Raw genomic sequence first — 19743 nt, forward strand, 5'->3', positions numbered from 1 at the left:
AATCATCAGAAGATGTTTAATTCTTGGGAGGAGAGCAATGACAAATCTCGATAAAATAGGTAAAAGCAGAGACATCACACTGACAACAAAGGTCCACATAGTTTAAGCAATGGTGTTCCCCGTAGTAACATATGGCTGAGAGAGCTGGACCATAAGGAAGGCTGAGAGAAGGAAGATCGATGCTTTTGAACTGTGGTGTTGGAGGAAAATTCTGAGAGTGCCTTGGACTGCAAGAAGATCCAACCAGTCCATCCTCCAGGAAATCAAGCCAGACTGCTCACTTGAGGGAATGATATTAAAGGCAAAACTGAAATACTCTGGCCACATAATGAGAAGACAGGACACCCTGGAGAAGATGCTGATGCTAGGGAGAGTGGAAGGCAAAAGGAAGAGGGGCCGACCAAGGGCAAGATGGATGGATGATATTCTAGAGGTGACGGACTCGACCATGGGGGAGCTGGGGGTGGCCTTGACTGACAGGAAGCTCCGGTATGGGCTGGTCCACGAAGTCACAGAGTCGGAAGCAACTGAATGAATAAACAACAAAACTGCTGAAAGGTATAATCTGATCCAGTCTTCTTCACTTTGATGCCCTCCAGATGGATTGTTGCCTTTACTTCTGGGGGTTTTAGTCCATTTTGGCAGGCACCAGATTTGGAAAGCTGACATATCCAACATTCAGAATGGTCTGATGAAAAATGATAGCAGTTTAGGTGCAGAGCTCCTCTACTTGCACTTAAATCACATCTGGGTTAACCCAACTCCTTCAGATTTTTTATTTTGTTGGTTTATATGATCATTTAGTTTGAGTCATAAATCCAATGCCAGCATTCTACCCAATCTGCAGAAGAAGTCAAGCAAAGGTAAACAATCATGGCCAAGTACAAATGAATTGGGCCTTAACATAATTGGAGAAATCAATAGAATATATTTGCTTGATTCGTTGTATAGAAACCAACAACACTTTACAACTTCCATGTGTTTAGGTTTGCAAGCAATTTGTACAAAATTGTGAATACTTTTTTTAGGAAAGGATATTTGGTTTAATGGCTTTACATTTACAATAACTATAAATACACTAAGAGATTCTGTACTATTCACAGTGGCAACTCAGATGAGTATCTTGAGGGAGGGCACTCTAGTTTCAAACCACATTTCTAACTCCGTAGTTGATTAGTTCAATTCAATTCAATTCAATTGATTTTATTACCGTCACTGACCAGTAGTTGATTAGTTCAGGATCCCTAGTCTATTTTGAGGTGAAATCCTTTAGCTCTGAAGAATTCCTCTGGCCAGTAGGATCAACTGCATGTTAGGTAGAAGCTGCTTGCCTATGGAACTGTGGAATTTTGTCACAGAGACCTAAGAACGGAATACAGAATCCTCTTTCAGAAGAAACTAAGACAGGAGTGGGCTATTTGCCATTTAGGGATGCATACGGCTTTCATCCTTATTCCAAAAGCTCTCTAGAAACGTACAGACATCTGACAGTGATCTGTCCCTCTTCTGGCAGTCTGCAATTTGAGACTGCTGTTTCAGAAGGCACTTGCTGGATTGTATACAGCAGAAGCAAAATGACAATGGATGGAACTGTGGGTACCAGGTAATCTACCCCATGACCCTTTGTTAGTCAGCTGTCCCCTGTCACCAGTGTTGGAGTAAGTTTCAGCTGCTACCTAGTTGGTATCTGTCTGTAGCATGGAAGAAGAGGAAGAGATACTACCTATCTTCTCTGTGACAACAAAATCTCTTTGGCTGACCTTGGAAGAGGAGAGAGAACAGGCAGAGAATAGAGGCAGAGAAAGGAATGTCCCTGATATATTAGCTCCCAACACTTGCCTGAAAAGGCAGGAAGTTCCCTCTTCTGCTCTAGAACTGGTCCCTCTTCCACTTCCTAATAACTTCCAACATGGATTTTTCACCTTTAACTGTCTACAGTAATAGGATTCTCGGTGTTGATTTGTTCAGCAAAATGAGTAGCCCTTTTAAAAAACTCTTGCCACCCAGGGTTTTATTGGATAGATGGGCAGCCTTATGAGATATAGATGATACAGATGATATGGATATGGATATGGATATAGATATAGATGTGTGTGATAATACTGTATGTATATATGTGTGCGTATGTGTGGGTATCTATATGTATATGCATGTGTGTGAGTGTGTGTGTGTGTGTATGAGATTTACAATACAGCCTAGTACTGTTTTTTGAGATCTTTCTTATTTTGTAGACTTTCATCAGCAGATCCTGAAATATTTTTGCACTCAAGCACCAGTGTAACAAAAATCTTGTGTAAGTTCATTCCACTTTTAGCTCTAAAGGACTTTAATTCTTCGGCTTCCTAGAAATGTTGTGCAGAGAAGAGGTTCATAATATGCTGTCCACAATTAGCTGCACAACCACATTTATACTGAGAATAATACTGGGACATAGATAAGGGCACTTTTCAGAATAGGAAAGAATGCCCTGCCAGATCGCAAATGTCTAAACTGAATGACTTGTTAAGGGGGTATAATTTCTTCTGAAAACCTTGACAGTTCAGACTCAGAGCCCTAAACAGAAATAGGCTACTTTGCCTAGAGCCCTTGAATGTTCTCCACATCTTTAAAAAGCAAAGAAACACTGTCATGTGATGAGCAGAACAGTTGGCTCAGTAACTATAATAAGGAATTTAAGTCATTCGCAATCTCTTAGTCTAAAGAATTGCTGTGTACAGATACCTGAGGAAAATGCATATTGTGCATGTAGTTTTAAGCAGGACAGGATGACAACAAAAAGTAAAACTGAGGTAATAAGTTATTTCTAGTCTGCCTTCCATGCTCTAATCTGTGTAGAAATCAAAGAAAGCTTTGACTCCTAAACACTGCTAATTTGTTCAGTATTCTTTGGAACTGAACAAATAAATTCATAGAGGAAGATAAGAGAGGAGAATTGTACTAATGGATTCTACCCCCTGACTTTTCCATACCAAAGTGAAAACGTTTGTGTGTGGACTTACCTCATATCTCCGTATTTCCTTTTTTGCCTCGTGAATGTCTATGTCCAACTGTCATGACCCTGTTGCAAGGCACACAAGAGCCTCATAACGTGGATCATGATCATCAGGAAAAAGAGGAAGGATATAATCAAATCAATGTTCAACTAATCACTCAAGCACCCACCCCCATGAACTGATCTACAGCTTCATAGAAGGACATCACAAGGTAATTCAGATAAGCATCGAAGACACAGAAGGACTCACGCCTTGTGCCCCGGAGGACGCACCTGCACCAATAGGACAAAGACGGCAGCCGGGAAAACGCCCAAACAACCATCACAAATCCCATCAACATCTAAATCTCCCGTCCGGTCAGGGGAATGGGGACAATAGAGGGTGGAGGAGCACGGGGTCCGGCAAGGGGGTATAAACAGGACACCATGCCACCACGCCTCCATTCCCGTTTTTCGTTCTGTCAAGCATTCCGTTCCAATAAACCGGAAATCCTTAATCCCTATTAAGTGAGTCCGTGACTTATTCGGAGCGAGGCTGACCCTGACACCAACTGAGTTAAGACAATCAAAAGAGAAAAAGCAAAATTAGCATACTGAAAGGAGCATATCTGTTTTATGCAAAATACTAGCCTTCCCCAGTGCTCTCCAGAAGTACCAGCCAACATGGACCTGTTGACTGGGAGTTCTAGTTCACACATTTGCAAGGTACCGGCTTGGGGGTAAATGTTCTTATACAAGTAATATGCCTTATGCTGTTAGGCCAAAACCATGTGCTAACTATAATGAAACAAAAATCATTGCAAGATCACCATGGAAACCAATGTTGAAAATAGAAATACGGAAAGCTACCCTCTAATGTAAAAACTGCAGTATTATGCTTAAAACCTGAATTGATGAGCAATTTGATAGATTAGTTCACAAAAGCTAATGTATTTCTTAAGCATTCCTTACAACTCAAGAAGTAGACAGACCACTGCAGGGAAAATCTGAAAGAGGTTCATAAGGATTAAAAAAAAAATGGTTTATGTTTATAACTTTGCTTTAGAAAGGAAAATAGTTCACTCTCTCAGACCATTCACTAGTTACACCTGTTATTGCAAGTGCCATCTAAATGCCAATTAGTATAATTCCTTTTGTATTTATTGGGTAATGGTAGAAGTTCACTACTAAGCTGAATGTCACAGCCAACAAAAAAACTTTTGGAGGCTATTGTAAATAAGTATTTCTTAATACGAATATTGTGCTTCTTGAGCTTTTTATTCTTTCCAATCCAACAGACTGTGGGAAAGAAATTAGTGATAATTGATTTGCATTATTTTTTGTCCTGGCCCTGCTGTATTTTAGAGAGGTTCCTGGTAAGTATGTATACACACCATCAAGGGATTTAAAGTTGACCTTGACAAAGATACGAATGGGGAAGGAAGGAGCAAGCTGAAGGAGGAAGAGAATACACAGTCCCAAGATAGAAGGAAGTGTGAGAAGGAAACTCAAAATAATAAGATTGATATCAGCCTCTGAGGTAAGCCAGGTTAAGAGACAGGCATGGCAGGGATTCCAGGAATGCTCTTTATTATAGGGTAGAATAACAGAATTTTGAAAGGATGTCAGAGTTTCTCTCTGACCCATCATATACTAAAGAAAATCAAGGTGAGGCTATTTTGAATTTCTTTCTCACACTTCCTTCTACCTTGGGACTATGTAATCTCTTCTCCAAGTTCCTCCTTAATGGCTGTCTCATACTTTTCCCAAGGTCAGCTCAGTAAAAGTGTTCATACATAGACACACTACACACATAAGTATAATGCATACATCTGTTTGGGAGAGGGACATGTGGAGAATGGAGTTTATTTTATTTATTTATTATTCACATTTCTATCACCGCCCATCTCCCCCTAAAAGGGGGACTCTGGGCAGTTTATAATAAAATTCACCTTAAAACCTCACATCATAAAATCACCAGGTCAACAGCTACAATACTAAAATACTAAAAATATAAATATAGAATCCAAGTGGGAGATTTCCATTCCATCAGGAGAACTCTACATCACCAGCCTAGGATGGAGTTCAGCTGGAATTGGCAAGCCTAGGTTAACAAGATGGGGAAGCTGAGGTTTGTACTGGATTTCTGTCTGTATTTATACAGTAAGACTTTTCCCCCTTGCCTATTCTTTTTTGGGGAGGAATTATCTTAAATTCCAATTGTCTTCTTTTTGGGAAAATACAATAATTCATTGGTCATTTTTTCTTGCCTCTTCTATCCACCCTCAGAAAATAGTTAGTAATTAGCACCTGGGAGGTTTTCTTTTACATTTCCTGTGAAGAAGAGAGAAACTTAGCAGCTAAAATATAAGATTATTAATCAAGAATCTGTCTTTATTATTGATTTGCTGTGATGTTGTAATGATTGACTTACAGGTTTACCGTTGGTGTATGATAGAAAAAGCATTGGGAGGACCCACGTTAACACACCCACCTATCCACAATCATGAAATGATACAAAGTAAAAATAAAATCCTGGGTATCTTAAGATAGTAAAAGCTAAGAATATCTCAGAAAATTCAGTACATCGTGCCAACAGTTCCACAGAAAGATAGCAGATTAAAACACGCCCCTTCTCATTTAAAAGTGACTCTATTTATAGTCTGTATTAGTTTTACAAGCAGAGCATCTCTAAACTTGAGTGTGTTTATGTTCACGTGTATTGGTGAGGATTCTGTGAAAGAATGTCAAGACCTCCATAGGAGAAAGGTGTTCAGTGGGAAGAAACTCTTGTGCCAACTGGCACTAGCTTGCTTTTATGGGTATATTGGGGCAATTAGAAGAGTGTGAATTATGGAAATACATAGATACTGTCCTAACAGCCAGGAACCACGCTGAGACAAGGAATAGGTCTCTAGTGTTTATTACTGCTACATAACAGAAAATCCTAACAAACTGAAGAAGCGTGGGAAAACCCAGACATATAAACCCCAAAGACTAAGGCGGGCCCGATCTGTGTCTCTTTGAATGGCCACCTAATTCCTCAGTGCTACGCATGCGCTTTACAGCCTGGATGGGAGCCCCCTGCTCACCATCCTTACTCATGACAGATACCCTGACCTATCCCCAAAATGCCATGTTTATATCTCCACCCTGGCTATATAGATGACTGGGCCTCAGGTGACATTGGCAAATAGACCTTGTGCTGCAAAACACCTTCCCACAAAATTCCTCTTCTGATGAAGTAGCAATTACACTCTTTCTTATAGCTCTTTGACTGTTCTTCAGCTAGCTGCATGACAAGAGCTAAAGACTAACTTGCAATTTTCTGGAGTGCAGGTTTCCTATTGTCTCCAGTGAAAGGAAATAGAGAAAACTGTGCCAGGACTGTTTAACAAGTTCTCCTGTTTGTGAAACACCATACAGTATCCCATAAAAACTTATATCACCCACAGATCATATTAGTCATTTATGCTTATTAGAACTATTTTAGTTAATATTTACCCCAACACTATTTCTCCTCCTAAATTTACTATTCACTAAAATAATGATATGGATTGATTGTCTTTCTATCACTTCATAGAATTGGAAGGGACCATTTAGGCTTTCAAGTACATTTACTCAGTGCAGGGATCCAAATGAAAGTATCTTTGATAAATGACTATCTAGTCACTGTTTGAACACATCTGGCAAAGAAAACCCACCAACTTTCTGGGTAATTGGTTCTACTGCCAACCTGCTCTTTTAGGAGGTTTTTTTTCCCAAATTTCATTTGAAATCTGTTTTTCTTTAACTTAAATCTATTATTTTGTCTCCTGGTCCTTGGAACAGAGGAGAAAAAAAAGTAAAACCTTCTTAAAATGTGGTGCCTGGAAATGGAGACAGTATTCAAGGTGGGGTGTGACCAACACAGCATAAAGTGAAGCAGTTTCTTCCTGTGAGTTGCTGCTGATGCAGCCTATACTGCTTGCTTGTATTTTACAGTCCCGTCATACCGATGACTCATATTCAGATTGTAATCAACTCTTACTTCAAGATCTTTTTCACAAGTAGTATTGCCAAGTTGGGAATCTTCCATTCTGTGCCTGTTCATTTGATTTTAATGCCAGGTGCATGACTACATTTGTTTCAATTAAATATTATTTTGTTATTTCAGCTGATTTCATTAGCATGCCAGGATTGTTCTGAATTCAATTGCTATCCCACCCAGATTTTTGTTTCATCTGCAAACCTGATAAGCATGCAAGTCAATGAAAACAATGAGAAGTGCAAGACCCATGATTGAGCCTTCCCTACGGTTTGGTGTGGAGCCATAGATAAGCACTCTGAGTATGATTAAGTCAGCTATGTATCCATTTAATTGCATTTAAAAAAATAAAAATTGCCATGTGACATGAAGAAGGGTTTTTGATGAAGGGAAGGAGTGCTTCCCCTACCATGATCAACATGGTATCCCATCTAACCCACACATAACAAACGTGTTAACCAGAACGTCACGGAGTACTCTGCTAAGACCAGGATATGTCTACAGCTTTCCAACTAATTACTAAGGTAGTTATCCAATAACAAATGAGTAAGGTTAGTCTGGAAAGACTTGTTCTTGACAAATCCATGTTGATTTTTAAGTAATTACTGCATTGTTGTCAAGGGTTTACTGATCAATTACTTTGCTATTTGGTTTGGAATCTTTTCAAATACTAATATCAAATTAGGTGATCTGTAGTTTGCTGTATCCTGTTCCCACTTTTTAATATGTCTGTTAAGAGTTGAATTGAAGGAATAAGCTCACATCTTCCAGTTCAGATTAATTTCTCTTTGATGTAGGGATGCTGAGATCCATTTTTAATACCTAACTATAAATTTCTTGCTAAGTAATTTCACTGTGTTAGCTAAAAATGCCTGTGAGTGTGATGGCTGGTATGATCTAGAACAGAATTACTCAGAGGAGAATGACGTTAGTTGTATTTCTGTTAGTGATTCATTGTTTTGCACCTCTAGACTGCTGTAAGTAGGAGCAACTGTAGTGCTTCCTGATACATTGACCTGGTTTACACAGTGGGCTAAGCCATATTTTGCTTTTTAGGTAGAAACTTAGTGCACAAACTCTGGCACTCAGATAACATTTTAGGCCAAAATCAAACGTTTTATGTGTAAAGCAGGAATATGTAGCCCCCAAGCCTGGCCTTATTTCTGTGATCCAAGCCCTGCCTGAATTAAGTAACAAACGCAAACATTTAGTGAAAACATTCAATGAACAAGAGCTTCGGAAATAAATGCATTAAGCCCCTGTGTGGCATACCACACATGTTTTTTGTCAACCTTATAGCAAGCTGAAAAGTTGTCCCTGTGCCCCCACCCACCCCCTGAAGATAGTGAAAAAATGATGAAACTGTGGCTCGCAGCAAAAAAAGAGGTGGATGCCTCCAAATTAGAGCGATGGGCAAACTCAATCATTGGATTGCATCCAGTGGTATCTGGTCATCTCAGATCTGCTCTGAAAGCTTAGGGGTCCCCAGGAGAACACTGGAAGAAGATTGCATGTATGACACTGGGTATTAGCCAGCTTTTCTCTTTTTTAAAATTTATGTTTATTAAGAATTTTACATACAGTATCTAAAATCTAAAGAAAATGAAAGAAAGTGCAAGAAAAGAAAAAACCCCTAAAATTATGAAATATAATGACTTCCAACCTTCTTTTCAAAAGATAATTATAATCTTATAATCCCGCCTCCCTCTTAGATATTATACAAGTCTCTTCAACCCCTAATTTAATCCCATCTTTTAAAATCTTCAAACCCATAAATCATATCATTTTTTTCTTCTTTCAGCAAAAACCCATATAAGTTTTCCAGTCTTTCAAAAAAGATTTTGACCGAACAGGTCAGCTTTACCATTTCTGCAAATTCTGACATTTTCACGATCCATTCCTCCATTATGGGGTTTCATTGTTTAGTCAGCTTTTCTCAACTTTGCATCCTCCTGATATGTTCGACTTCAGCTCCCAGTTGTTTGTAAGATGTGTAGAAGGAAGTTACTCCTATTTGAAATTTGAGAAGCTGCTGGGTAGATATGCTCAATAGTTGACTGTTCTCATGAGATGTATATATTACTGCCATTTCTTTTTTTTTTTTTTTGCTTAGATTATGTGTTGTAGGATTTTACAGTTATTTATATTGTTAAGCTTTGTTTCATGCCTAGAATTGCTTCGGTGAAGGGGCAGCCTTATAAATGGAAACCAATAATTGAAAAGTTAAATGTTGATAGCAAGGACCCACTAAAGGGATTGGTTAACATACAGTAGAAATTCAAATGAAGATCTTTTCAAACATGCTATTGGTTGCAGAGAGCTGTGTATGAAATGGAAAGGGACAGTGAGGAATGGCATGTTAAGAAGAGTTGTAATTTTCAGTTGCTTCTACTACTTGCAGATACTAGGTGATCACACCTTTTAATGGAAGATTCCCCAGATGTCTAGTCAATGCAGGGAACTCTGGGATCTCTTTAGATTAAATTGCACCCAGGCCTGTCTAATTTTCAGTGGATTTTAGGATTTAAGTGGCTGTGAAGTGAGTGGTTACACCCATCAATGTGAATAACACATCAATGCTAGGCATAGGAGGATAGATTAAAAGGGCTAGAGTGACATGCAGAGTAACAAAAAAGTACTGGGGAAGGAACATTTGGGGTAAACTTTCCCCCAAGTTTTTAAAATATTATTTAGAACCAACTATTGTGATGCTTGACCAACTGTAATATGCCACTTGTGTTTGTAATCCCTGATTATGAGGCATAGGTTTCATAGAATTACTCCATTCTGATGCTACTTTATTATACAAAATTGTGAATCTTTATTATTTACATTCCTGTCTATAATAATCAAGGTAACTTAAATGTCTCAGAATTGTTAAAATCGTACCTTTGAATTCCAGGCCTTCCAAAAAATAGCAGCTACAGGTATAAAACATGCTTACTTGGAAGAATATATCACACTGTCTGTATTAGGATCAACAGCAAGTTTCCTAATAATGCACAGGCCCTAAAAGCTTCCCCGCACTACTGAATGTTTGATTCATATAATTGTGGGAATAAAAATTTAGAATATAGAAAGTTTAATGAGTATTTTAAAAATAATATCAGTATTAAGGCAAATAATTTATGTATTAATTATATTTTAATGCACAGAATATTGGACGTAACTTTTAAGAATGCTGCAGAAGCAACAGTATAACTACATTAGTTTTCTAGAAAATTCTTCCAGTCATTTTTCTGGAAAAAAAATTATTTATATGCCAAGTATTTTATAGAACTGTCCTCCAAAACTAAAAACCCCCTCAGCTGATAAACTAAAAAATCTTGCATTCCCTGAGATCAGTTTCAGGCATAAATGTTGCTGATAACACAAATTTGGTCACAACAGAGCTTTGACAAGCCAACATTGACAACATCAACGTAATCTATGTTTTGTCCCCCAAACAGAATTTGTGCCAGGATTTTTTTTATGAGAGATCTGAAATGCAGTAAGATAAAACAGTCTATTCTGTTGGGGGGCGGGGGGGAGAATTAAAATTAAAAATTAAATAGTTCTGGCACTGCTTGGTATATTCTGTAAAGGAAAAAAAATGCTTGTGAGCTGATCAAGATTAAGAAGCCTGAAATGCGATATCAAAGTACTTAAATGTCCACATTCTCTGTGATGGATTCTCATCCAAGACCCATTTGTCTTTTGTGACAATTTTTGAAAAAAAAATGAAATCTTTGTTTTATTGTAATTTATATATAATAGTTGTTATTAACGAAGAGGCTGTTTCAAAGTCATGCCTCAGCCCTGCTTTATTTACTGAATGCCATACTGCATAGTCCTTATAAGGAGAAATGGGCATCTTAACCTCTGATAATACAGGGGGTGGCAGTGTTCTAGTTTGTTTAAATGCAACACATGACACAGTTCTTTCTTGTTGAAATGCAAATTAAAAACAGCATCAGAACAAGGACACACCCTTACTAGGTCCGTTTAATTATTAAAATCAGATTAGATAACATGTAAAGGGCCAAAATGTACCCTATCTGTATAGTGTGCTAACAAGTAGGAGCTTATCAGCTGCAGGATATTTTTCCAACAAGTGAGCAAAAGCTGTGCCATGATCTATTCTAGGTCTCTTTAGTTTCTATTTAGGACTCACTTTAATAAAACTTGAAAATCCTGCCTCCACTTTAAGCAGTCTAATGTATATCCAAGCGAGCATGCTTGTTGGATAATGTTGCACCCTGAGAAAATATATACCCACTTTGCCATTTGTATTGGACAGTTGGCACTTATTCTGATTGTCAGGATTGGTTTGAGATTTAAATTTGGGTCTAGTGTGGATAATGGCTGTGTTTGCACAAAATGGGAAACCAGGATTTATGGGGGGCATGTTGATTAGCACAGCTTGTAGATTACCCATGAGAGGGGTTAGAAACTTAAACCAAACTATCCATTATAGGCCATTTTGGAGATATACTTAATCACTTCCCAAAAGTCAGGATCAGAAAGCCAAGGGCTGAAGTTGCCTTATAAATCCTGGCTTTTTTGGAAGTACTTGACCACAGTTCTTTGATCACATATCATAAGCAATACCTGCTGATTCCTAGGCTGCTTCTAGCTGATGATTTTATGGTGGACTTGCCTGCTTTATTGCCAGAATTCTCTGAGTTCAGATGATGATGCCTTACTTTTATAACTGTTCCATATTTTTCCATCAGGAAAGACAGAATTGGTGTCTTCTGATTAGGAGAGTCCACAAATGCCACTAGCTTATTATTATTTATTTATTTAGATTTGTATCCTCTCTGTTCTCCGAAAGCAGAAGGCAGCTTCTAGGGGAATCTCCTGTCATTTTATCCTTACATCAAAAAGTTTTTGAAGTAAGTTGGGCTGAGGGTGTGACTAGTGCAAAATCATCCAGTGAGTTTCCTTGGCTGAAAGTGGACTTGAACTTGGGTCTTGCAAGTCTAGGCCTAACCTCTCCACTACAATGTCTCTCTGTTTTTCTGCTTGTGCAGAGTGTGAATGGGTTGCATGTTTATATCTTGGCTATTAAGTTAGGATTGCTAGCTTAGCATGCTATTCAAATTGGGTCAATAGCAGTGGACTGACTTATAAATGAATTTTGGCTTTCCTGCGTACATCTGTTGTTGGTTAAATAGTTTTAAGAGTTTGGGCTGAAATAAAATTTGCATCCTGCAGAAAGTGTCTTTTTTTCATTGCTCAGATGATTCAAAGTAAGCAGATGAAGCAAATTCAGGAAAGAAGTGAACTCTTTTTCCTCAACTAAGATAGTGGTAATTAAGTCTCTTCCTCATGGGAAAATCATCACAGCATACTTCATTAAAGCTGGCCAGTTATCCACTCTCAACCTAACTTCCTTATTAATCACAATGTGTTGTTACTATTATTATTATCATTATTATTAGCAGCTGCGGGCAAAATCACGGGGGAGATACCTGTTCTGAAGAGACAAGTCCTCATGTTTGTCATCCCCTTGCACGGAGAATGTCTGTGAGTTGACGAGGCACAGCAACGGAGCCAATCAGGGTTTTGTCTCCTGGCTCTGTCATCAGCCTCTGGTTGGGGAAAACGGTTTTGCTTTCCTGCTCCGTCTTAGAGAGGCAGATAAAATGCCAGCTCTGGGTTGCCTCTCGGGATGACTTCCCCTTCTAGGATGTGAATGAAACGCATCGTGGCCGGGGGGTGGGGGGGGAAGCCACACAACAACAACAACAACTGACAAGGCAGACTGAGCTGCTCGGACTGGGCCTTTCCTTGCATTTTCAATCACAGCTGTGCTTGTTGCCAGGGTATTACTTTTTGCCTTGAAAAAGGGGCTCTTTGGATTATCGGCCCTCCATGTATGACAATTTGTACCTGCATGGATTTGAAGACTCTGAGGCGGTAAGTGGTTCTCCCCCTCCCTGCCTGCCTCCCTTTTCAGGGTTTCTGCCTTTGGCGTGTCCCCCTCCCCCCCCCCCCCGCCTTTCTTCAGAAATTACAAAGTATGCAGAAAAAAAGGGATATCAAAGAGACAGGCTTTTGTTTTGTGGGTGATGGCGGTGCATCTGGTCTTCAGGCACCTAACTAATCTCAGGTTATATAATTCATCATTCAGCATCACTGAAAAGAAAGACAGAGGTGGAAAGCATTTTGCATGCTGTAATTTGCTAGTTACAGACTGCACCCCTGTCCTCAAGGCAGGATGTAGGAATGCTTATAATTTGGAGAAATGTTCTAGCCCTTGTGCTACGATATTCAACACCTAAAGGAATATGGGAAAGGTGCACATAATGCTAGATTCTGTTTTGTTTAGCCAGACTCTGTTTTATTCCCAACCTGTTTTTTTCTTCTTCTTTACCTAGGCAAGTAATCAGTGCAGATGCATTTGGTTGTCTTGAACAAAGAAGGAGCACAAGTGGTTGGTGTAAGGCATAAGGCAGTACGGATTCTTCAAAGAAGCTGATTATGAAGGCAGTGTAATGTTCACTGGTCTTCTCTTTTTATGCTATAGATGGTACCCCTTAATAGATACGTACTCTGCTAAGCCACGATAGGCATTTATATTTTGCCCGAATTGATCACCGGTTATCTGAAAGTCTGTGCTAGTTGGAAGCCAGTTGAATGTAGATTGGAAAAAGGTAATTGGAGACTATAAAGCATAATACTCTGTCCTAGTCAAGATCTTTACTTCTGTAGTTCACAAGAGTTCTCAGGGGGCAATGTTCTCTCTGGACAAAAAGAAAAGTGCTTAGACTGACACAACCGTGTACATGCTGCTCCATATTAAGCAGGAATGTGTTACATAAGATTTATCGCAAAGGCATAAAAATTCAGTGATCGTAACATAAAACAGTCTGTGCATCGGTGCAGGCATTTAAGATCAGCACTGATAAGATCCACCTGGAAATAGATAAGATCTCATGTATTTTTTGCAAATGTTCCTGTTGCTATAATTCTCTTTGGAGTACAGCTGCAGAATAGTGTATTTTTAGATTGATTTAACCACTAATACTTTTTACAATTTTTCCTAATGGGAAAGTTGATATATCAGGTGAATTAAAAACAAAATAATCTTCCTTTCCTCTTTTGATTTTGGAAACTTGATTGATTGATTTTATACTGGTATTTCTGCACTCTGCAGATATTTCCTCACAATGCATATTTCCTCAAACTGCCCTGTCAATTCACTTGTTCTTAAATTACAAGCTAGGGTTTTTGTTAATACATTCAGAACTTTCTTTTAAAAAAGGCAAGAAATTTTCAGTTAATACCTGTTTGGAGGAATGGCTGGCACTGCAGAAACATACCAGAAGTATTTTTAAGTGAAGTAGCCAAGCTCAGTGGGTAAAATGCCTGGTCTTGAGTTGAGGTCACCTGGATTCCTGGATTGCTCATCATTAGCTCTGCAGATGGTCTAACCCCTTTTTTCAGACTCATTTTCCCACTCAAAGTATAGCAGCCTCAATAGCTTCTCGTTCAATACTGTTGTTTGGATGAATGAGAAATTGCTGTAAAAAAAAAACCTGAAACAAAATATGTTGAATAAGAAGAGATTAAGCCAGCTGTGGTATAGAAGTTCTACCTAAAGCACTTTAAACACACAGCCAATACCTGCTGGCTTCTGCCCAGACTAAAATTATTCTGCTTTGGCCAGTGTTTTGGCCCTTCCCAGCTTTGGCCCTTCCCAGTAACCCATGGATATGGAATGAGCCACACTTTGTAGCCCAAAGCACATTCTTCTTCCAGAGAGCCTTTAACGCTTGCATGGCTCGTGCTACTGCCAGTGGAGTGTCATGGGCACTTGCTGGATATTGCCAATGATGTGAGTGATAATGCTTGTGCCATTGAGTGAAATAGATTATTTATGATTAAAATGCATGTTTGGGGTGTGTGTGTGTGTGTGTGTACACACATACATACATACAATCTGGATTTGGAGAGAGGGGGAGGAGGTCTGTTGAATTGGTGTGGGAGAAGACCATGTTATTCTTCACTGCACTGGGATGTTTGTCCTTGTAAAAACATACCTTTGGGTATGTGTGTTTTTTAAGATAACATTTCCAAGAAGAAGACTTCAGAGTAATAATTATTCCATAATCTCATTTATTTTCTCTTACATAAAAAACCTATCTTAAGCTTTTAATTGCAAGAATTGTCTTTACTTCCATAAATCAGAATTATGAGAAGTTATTTGCTAGCAAAGGACAGCCTGCTTGCTTTTTCTAATAAGCCAGAATGGTGACCTGTTCAGGGGAATGTTAACTGTAGTTTTGTATATGAATTTTCTTCCCCTCCTTTTCTTAAAGAGGAAGCTTTAGGGCAGAAATTAAATTATACTGCTCATGTTGCATTCATAATAATGCAGAAGAATGTATAACTCAGGTTCAGTGAATACGGACTATTATGTTCAAGTTGAGGCCTCTGTCACTGAGCTAGCGTTCTGCAAGAGTGGGCTGGTAAGAACTCAGGGAAGAAAATGGGAATTTAAAAAATGCATTATATGAATATGTCTCACCTGAAACATATGAGTTAAGAAAGAGGTTGTAAACATCTCTGGTTTGATAGAAATCAAAGCAAAGCAATCAAAATGCTCAGCTGGGGTTTCATGTATAAAAAGCACAAGGAAGTGTACTGAAATTGATCTTTTGTTTTTAGTAAGAAGATCTGTAGCTAAAGACTGTCACATTGTAAAATGAATAGATTGGAATGAATCAAGACCAGTACAGCAATTTTTACTGCAGTGTGCCTTATAAAATCTAGGCTGTTCAAGTTTAATGTTTGGCCCATGCTGCTGTGCTGCAAATTCATGCATAAAGTAGGATTTTGAAGAAAGTCAAAATGTAATTTGAAGGTCTTTCAGATTAATTCCAAATTTGTCTTGGATAGAAGGACAGTTTGTGGAGATAGGTACTAATTAATATTTCACAGCTGTCATAATTTTTTAATGAGCAGTTTTGCAGGTATACTTCAAGTGAGTTACAAACATTTGGAGACAAGTAGCCGTAGCAGGTGGTAGGATCTTGCTGACCTTGGCTGATTCCAAAAATGCTAAACGGTATTAGGCCTGGTTAGTACTTGGAAATCTGCTGTAAAACCAAGATGTGTAAACTACTCTGGGAAGTTGAGGAAAACATCTCAGAAGGGGGCAGTGGCTAACTACTTCTGGAATCCTTCCCAGAAATCTGCATGATGGTCTTCATATAGTCAGAAAGACTCAAGCTGGATTCAAGAGAGTGTTTATCTTATACTTTGTTAGCAAAAGGGGCTTACTCATATTTCAAGTCAGAAGAGAATCTAATTTCTTTCAGAGTTAAACAACAGAAAAAGGTTTGATAATTTAAGAATATAAAACCTGTTTTTATTAATGTTTATTCATAAAATAAAAAGGGTTTTTAAAAATTTAAATGTAGATCCTGGTCTTTCTTACTTGATGGTTCTAAATACCAGTGCAATTCAGAACGTCTTTTTGAAGCACATCTTTGTCCTTCCAAGAGGCATGAGTAAAGTTGTGCTTAGAACAAAAAGAGAGCCCACAATATTTGATGTCAGTAATTTTGTTATGGTTACAGCTCAGTAGTGAAGACACACACAGACACACACAGTCATACAATTGGACTGTAGTTTTAAAAGTGCCTTTATTATGAGTATATTTTAATGTTGCATTTCTTTTATGAGCCATCCAAATAACTTCTTCTTCTGAGGGTATACAGTTTACTTCCTTTTTCATTTTTGCGACTATAATATGTTTTATGAGAGGTTTTAATTATATTTCATTGTATATAATCCAAATGTCTGATTGATGGAGTCTGTGATTTATAAATCCAATAAGTACATCCATACATAAGGTAACTGATAATCTGTGGATGATGACAGTTCCTACCAATATGTGAAACCAATGTTTTTCTAAATCAGAGTTAAAATCCCAGGGTTTTTACACTTCTGATAATGTATTAGATAAGATGTGTCCCTGACTTTGTTTTCCATCTGCTCAGGACATAACTGCATAACTTTATTTACACTCCCCACCATTGGCATTTCAATTATCATAGGTTTAATAATGTGCAAAAGAGTTAATGTCCCTATTCATCAAACAGCAACTTACAGGTTGTAGAGTTCCTGTTCAGGTTTTTCTGATTAGGCTGCGGAAAGGGGCAGCTTCTCTTGTCACATGTGCGTGATTCATGTTAGTCTAATATGAATTCTTTAGCAGATCCAGGAAAAGGAAAAATTCAGTTTTTCTATCATGACAGTACAATCAAACAATAACTGTGTTTAAAAAGAACGCCATTAAAAGTAAATCCAGAATCCACATTAGGACAAGAACTTTCTTAGGCCAACTCAAAGATTACAAAAATAAGAAGAATTTCAAGATTTTCATCAGACATGAAGTTGCAGAAAAACAAAACAGGGCAGAGAAATGGCTAACAGTGAGATTGTGAAAGCCACATAGAATTCAGGGGGAAGTTGCAGGAAATGAAATAAGGTATGATTTGCTTTAGCCAGAATTCTGGTTAATTAAACTAGAGAATTGAAGATGCTGTGCATTTCTTTTAAAATTAATCTTATCTTTCAAGGCCTAAAGGCACTGTAATGAGGACATGATGAAGTCTCTGCGGGCCTTTTTGTGGCCCTTGTTATTTTGAAAATTTGAGGAGAATGGTCACTCAAAAGAGATGTATTAAGCCTGCCGGACACTTAACACGCTAGTTTGAATGTTTCTTCATTTTTAAAAAGTCAAAAGTTAGTGGCACAATCTTGGGTTCTGGGAGCTGCAAAAATGGGGTTCCACCCTAAACTGTTCACAAACTACAGTGAGTGGGTTCATATATTGAGCCAAGCCAATGAATCAAACCACACTATGGCTTGACAATGTGTAAATCCAGCTAGAGGCATTAAAATTAGGTTTTATCAAAATGTTTACCTTGCCTCCAGGGTTATTAAGGTAAGCAAGAAAACACCAATAATCTTACATTTTTTAAAATTAGAAAATTTAGATACAACATCAAACAAAGAAAAACACGCAGGTTCCTTGGTAAGTGGGATACAAAAGTAGGTGAACTGCAGTAGTCCTGGGGGTATTGTCTTAACAAAAACTTCAGGAGACAGTTTTCATTTCTGAGCTTTCCTGAATCTAAATTGTCCATGTCTTCAGAAAAAAATGAGATCAAATTGTACTGTGCTGTTCTGTGAATGCTTTTCCGGCTATTGGCTTCATTTGGAGATACTGTTTATGCATATGGCAACTTGCGGATACATAAGCTAGACCATCATTCCCCAAAGGTTGGGCTTTCTGGAAATACAAGGAGATGCAGTCCATTATATTTAAAAGATCCAAGGTTGATGAAAGGTGACGTAGACAGATTCTATCAGTGTGGCATTATTTGATGGAGTAGTAAATCCTTCTGCAGAGAGCCAATTTGGTGTAGTGGTCAAGGCATCAGATGGGAGACTGAGAGTTTTAGTCCCACAAAGCCTGCTGGGTGACCTTGGGCCAGTCCCTCTGTCTCAGCCCTAGGAAGGATGCAAGGGCAAACCACTTCTGAACAACCTTGCCAAGAAAACTGCAGGGACTAGTCCAGGCAGTCACCAGAAGTCAAAAACTGACTTGAAGGCACTCCCCCCCCCCCAAATTGTTCTGTAGATATACTACTTCTTACTTGCTTTATCTGTAGGATGAATGTAAAGAATTGTTCTTTCAAACTGATTCAGCTAATATGAATATCTCTGAATAAAAAGGCAGCTTCAAGTGTTAATATTCTGTTTACATTCTGCCTAGGTGAAATTTCTGTATTACAAGTTATTTTGGAGGGTTTTCCTCCCAAATTTTAGGTATTTTGTGTACAGGAGAAAGGCACATGGTTAATCCACAGGGTCTTGCATATTGGTGTCTCAGACATGCTTGTTCTTTTTTAAAGTTCCATATGTGCCACTTCTAAATCAGTACCTGCAATGGTGCAGTTATTTTCCTCACTTTTTCTCAGAAGGTATAATATTAATTCTCATCAGCTGGTAAGTGCTTTTCCTCATTGTCTTAAGATAGATCTCCAGCCACCAGAAAGATGCTACCTTTTGGAACAATTCGGCCTCTAATTTACTCCCCACCAGCACATTTGAGGGTACATTGCAGAAATCAAACATGCAGGGATTGTGGAGTCCTTGGTGCTCTCTAAGCCTTGCTGTTTTCTTGCAGACATTTCATTGCCAGGCTAGGCAACATCTTCAGTGCAAAGAGGGAGTGGGCGTTGCTCTCAGTTTATATATCGTGGCTTGGTGGAGGTGTTGCTCTCTCCCTGGGAGTTCCTTGATTGGGCTGTTGTTTGTTGCTTGGTTGATTGACTGAGTTAATAGTTCCTTGATTAGGGTGTATTGTGCTGTTTGATTGTTCATCTGGTGTTAATCCTAATGCAGGGATTTTCAGATCAAAATAGGTGTGGGAAAACAATTGGTGGAGTAGCAATGCACCCAGTGGATTGAATCTCATATTGTTCGAGGTACTTTTCCATCTAAGAGTTACCTTGTCCCCTGACATTGTGGAGTTTCCGGCCATTTTGCACATTCATCCTTTCAGCTCTTGCTGCAGTGGAAACGTGGTAGTTTTGCAGTGCTTTCTCTGGAATTGCAGGATGGTTGGCCCCCTTCCGTCTTGTCCTGTGTCCCATTTCTAGAATTTCTCTCTCCCTGTAGAAACCAAGGTGCCATCGTTCTTCTTTCAGCTGTTCCCCAGTGAATGGGGAAGTATCTT

At 38.6% G+C, this 19743-nt stretch overlaps 1 protein-coding gene across 1 annotated transcript in view; it reads left to right on the top strand.

Moving 5' to 3' along the window:
• The first annotated feature begins 12832 nt into the window (after positions 1–12832).
• Positions 12833–19743, top strand: part of CACNB4 (calcium voltage-gated channel auxiliary subunit beta 4) — an 84887-nt gene continuing 77976 nt past the window's right edge. Inside the window, exon 1 of the mRNA XM_063318365.1 lies at positions 12833–12902. Coding sequence (XP_063174435.1) covers positions 12858–12902 — 45 coding nt within the window. The 5' untranslated portion in view covers positions 12833–12857. The remainder of the gene's footprint in view (positions 12903–19743) is intronic.

The sequence above is a fragment of the Candoia aspera genome, chromosome 1 (genome assembly GCF_035149785.1).
Source record: "Candoia aspera isolate rCanAsp1 chromosome 1, rCanAsp1.hap2, whole genome shotgun sequence".
Classification (NCBI taxonomy): domain Eukaryota; kingdom Metazoa; phylum Chordata; class Lepidosauria; order Squamata; family Boidae; genus Candoia; species Candoia aspera.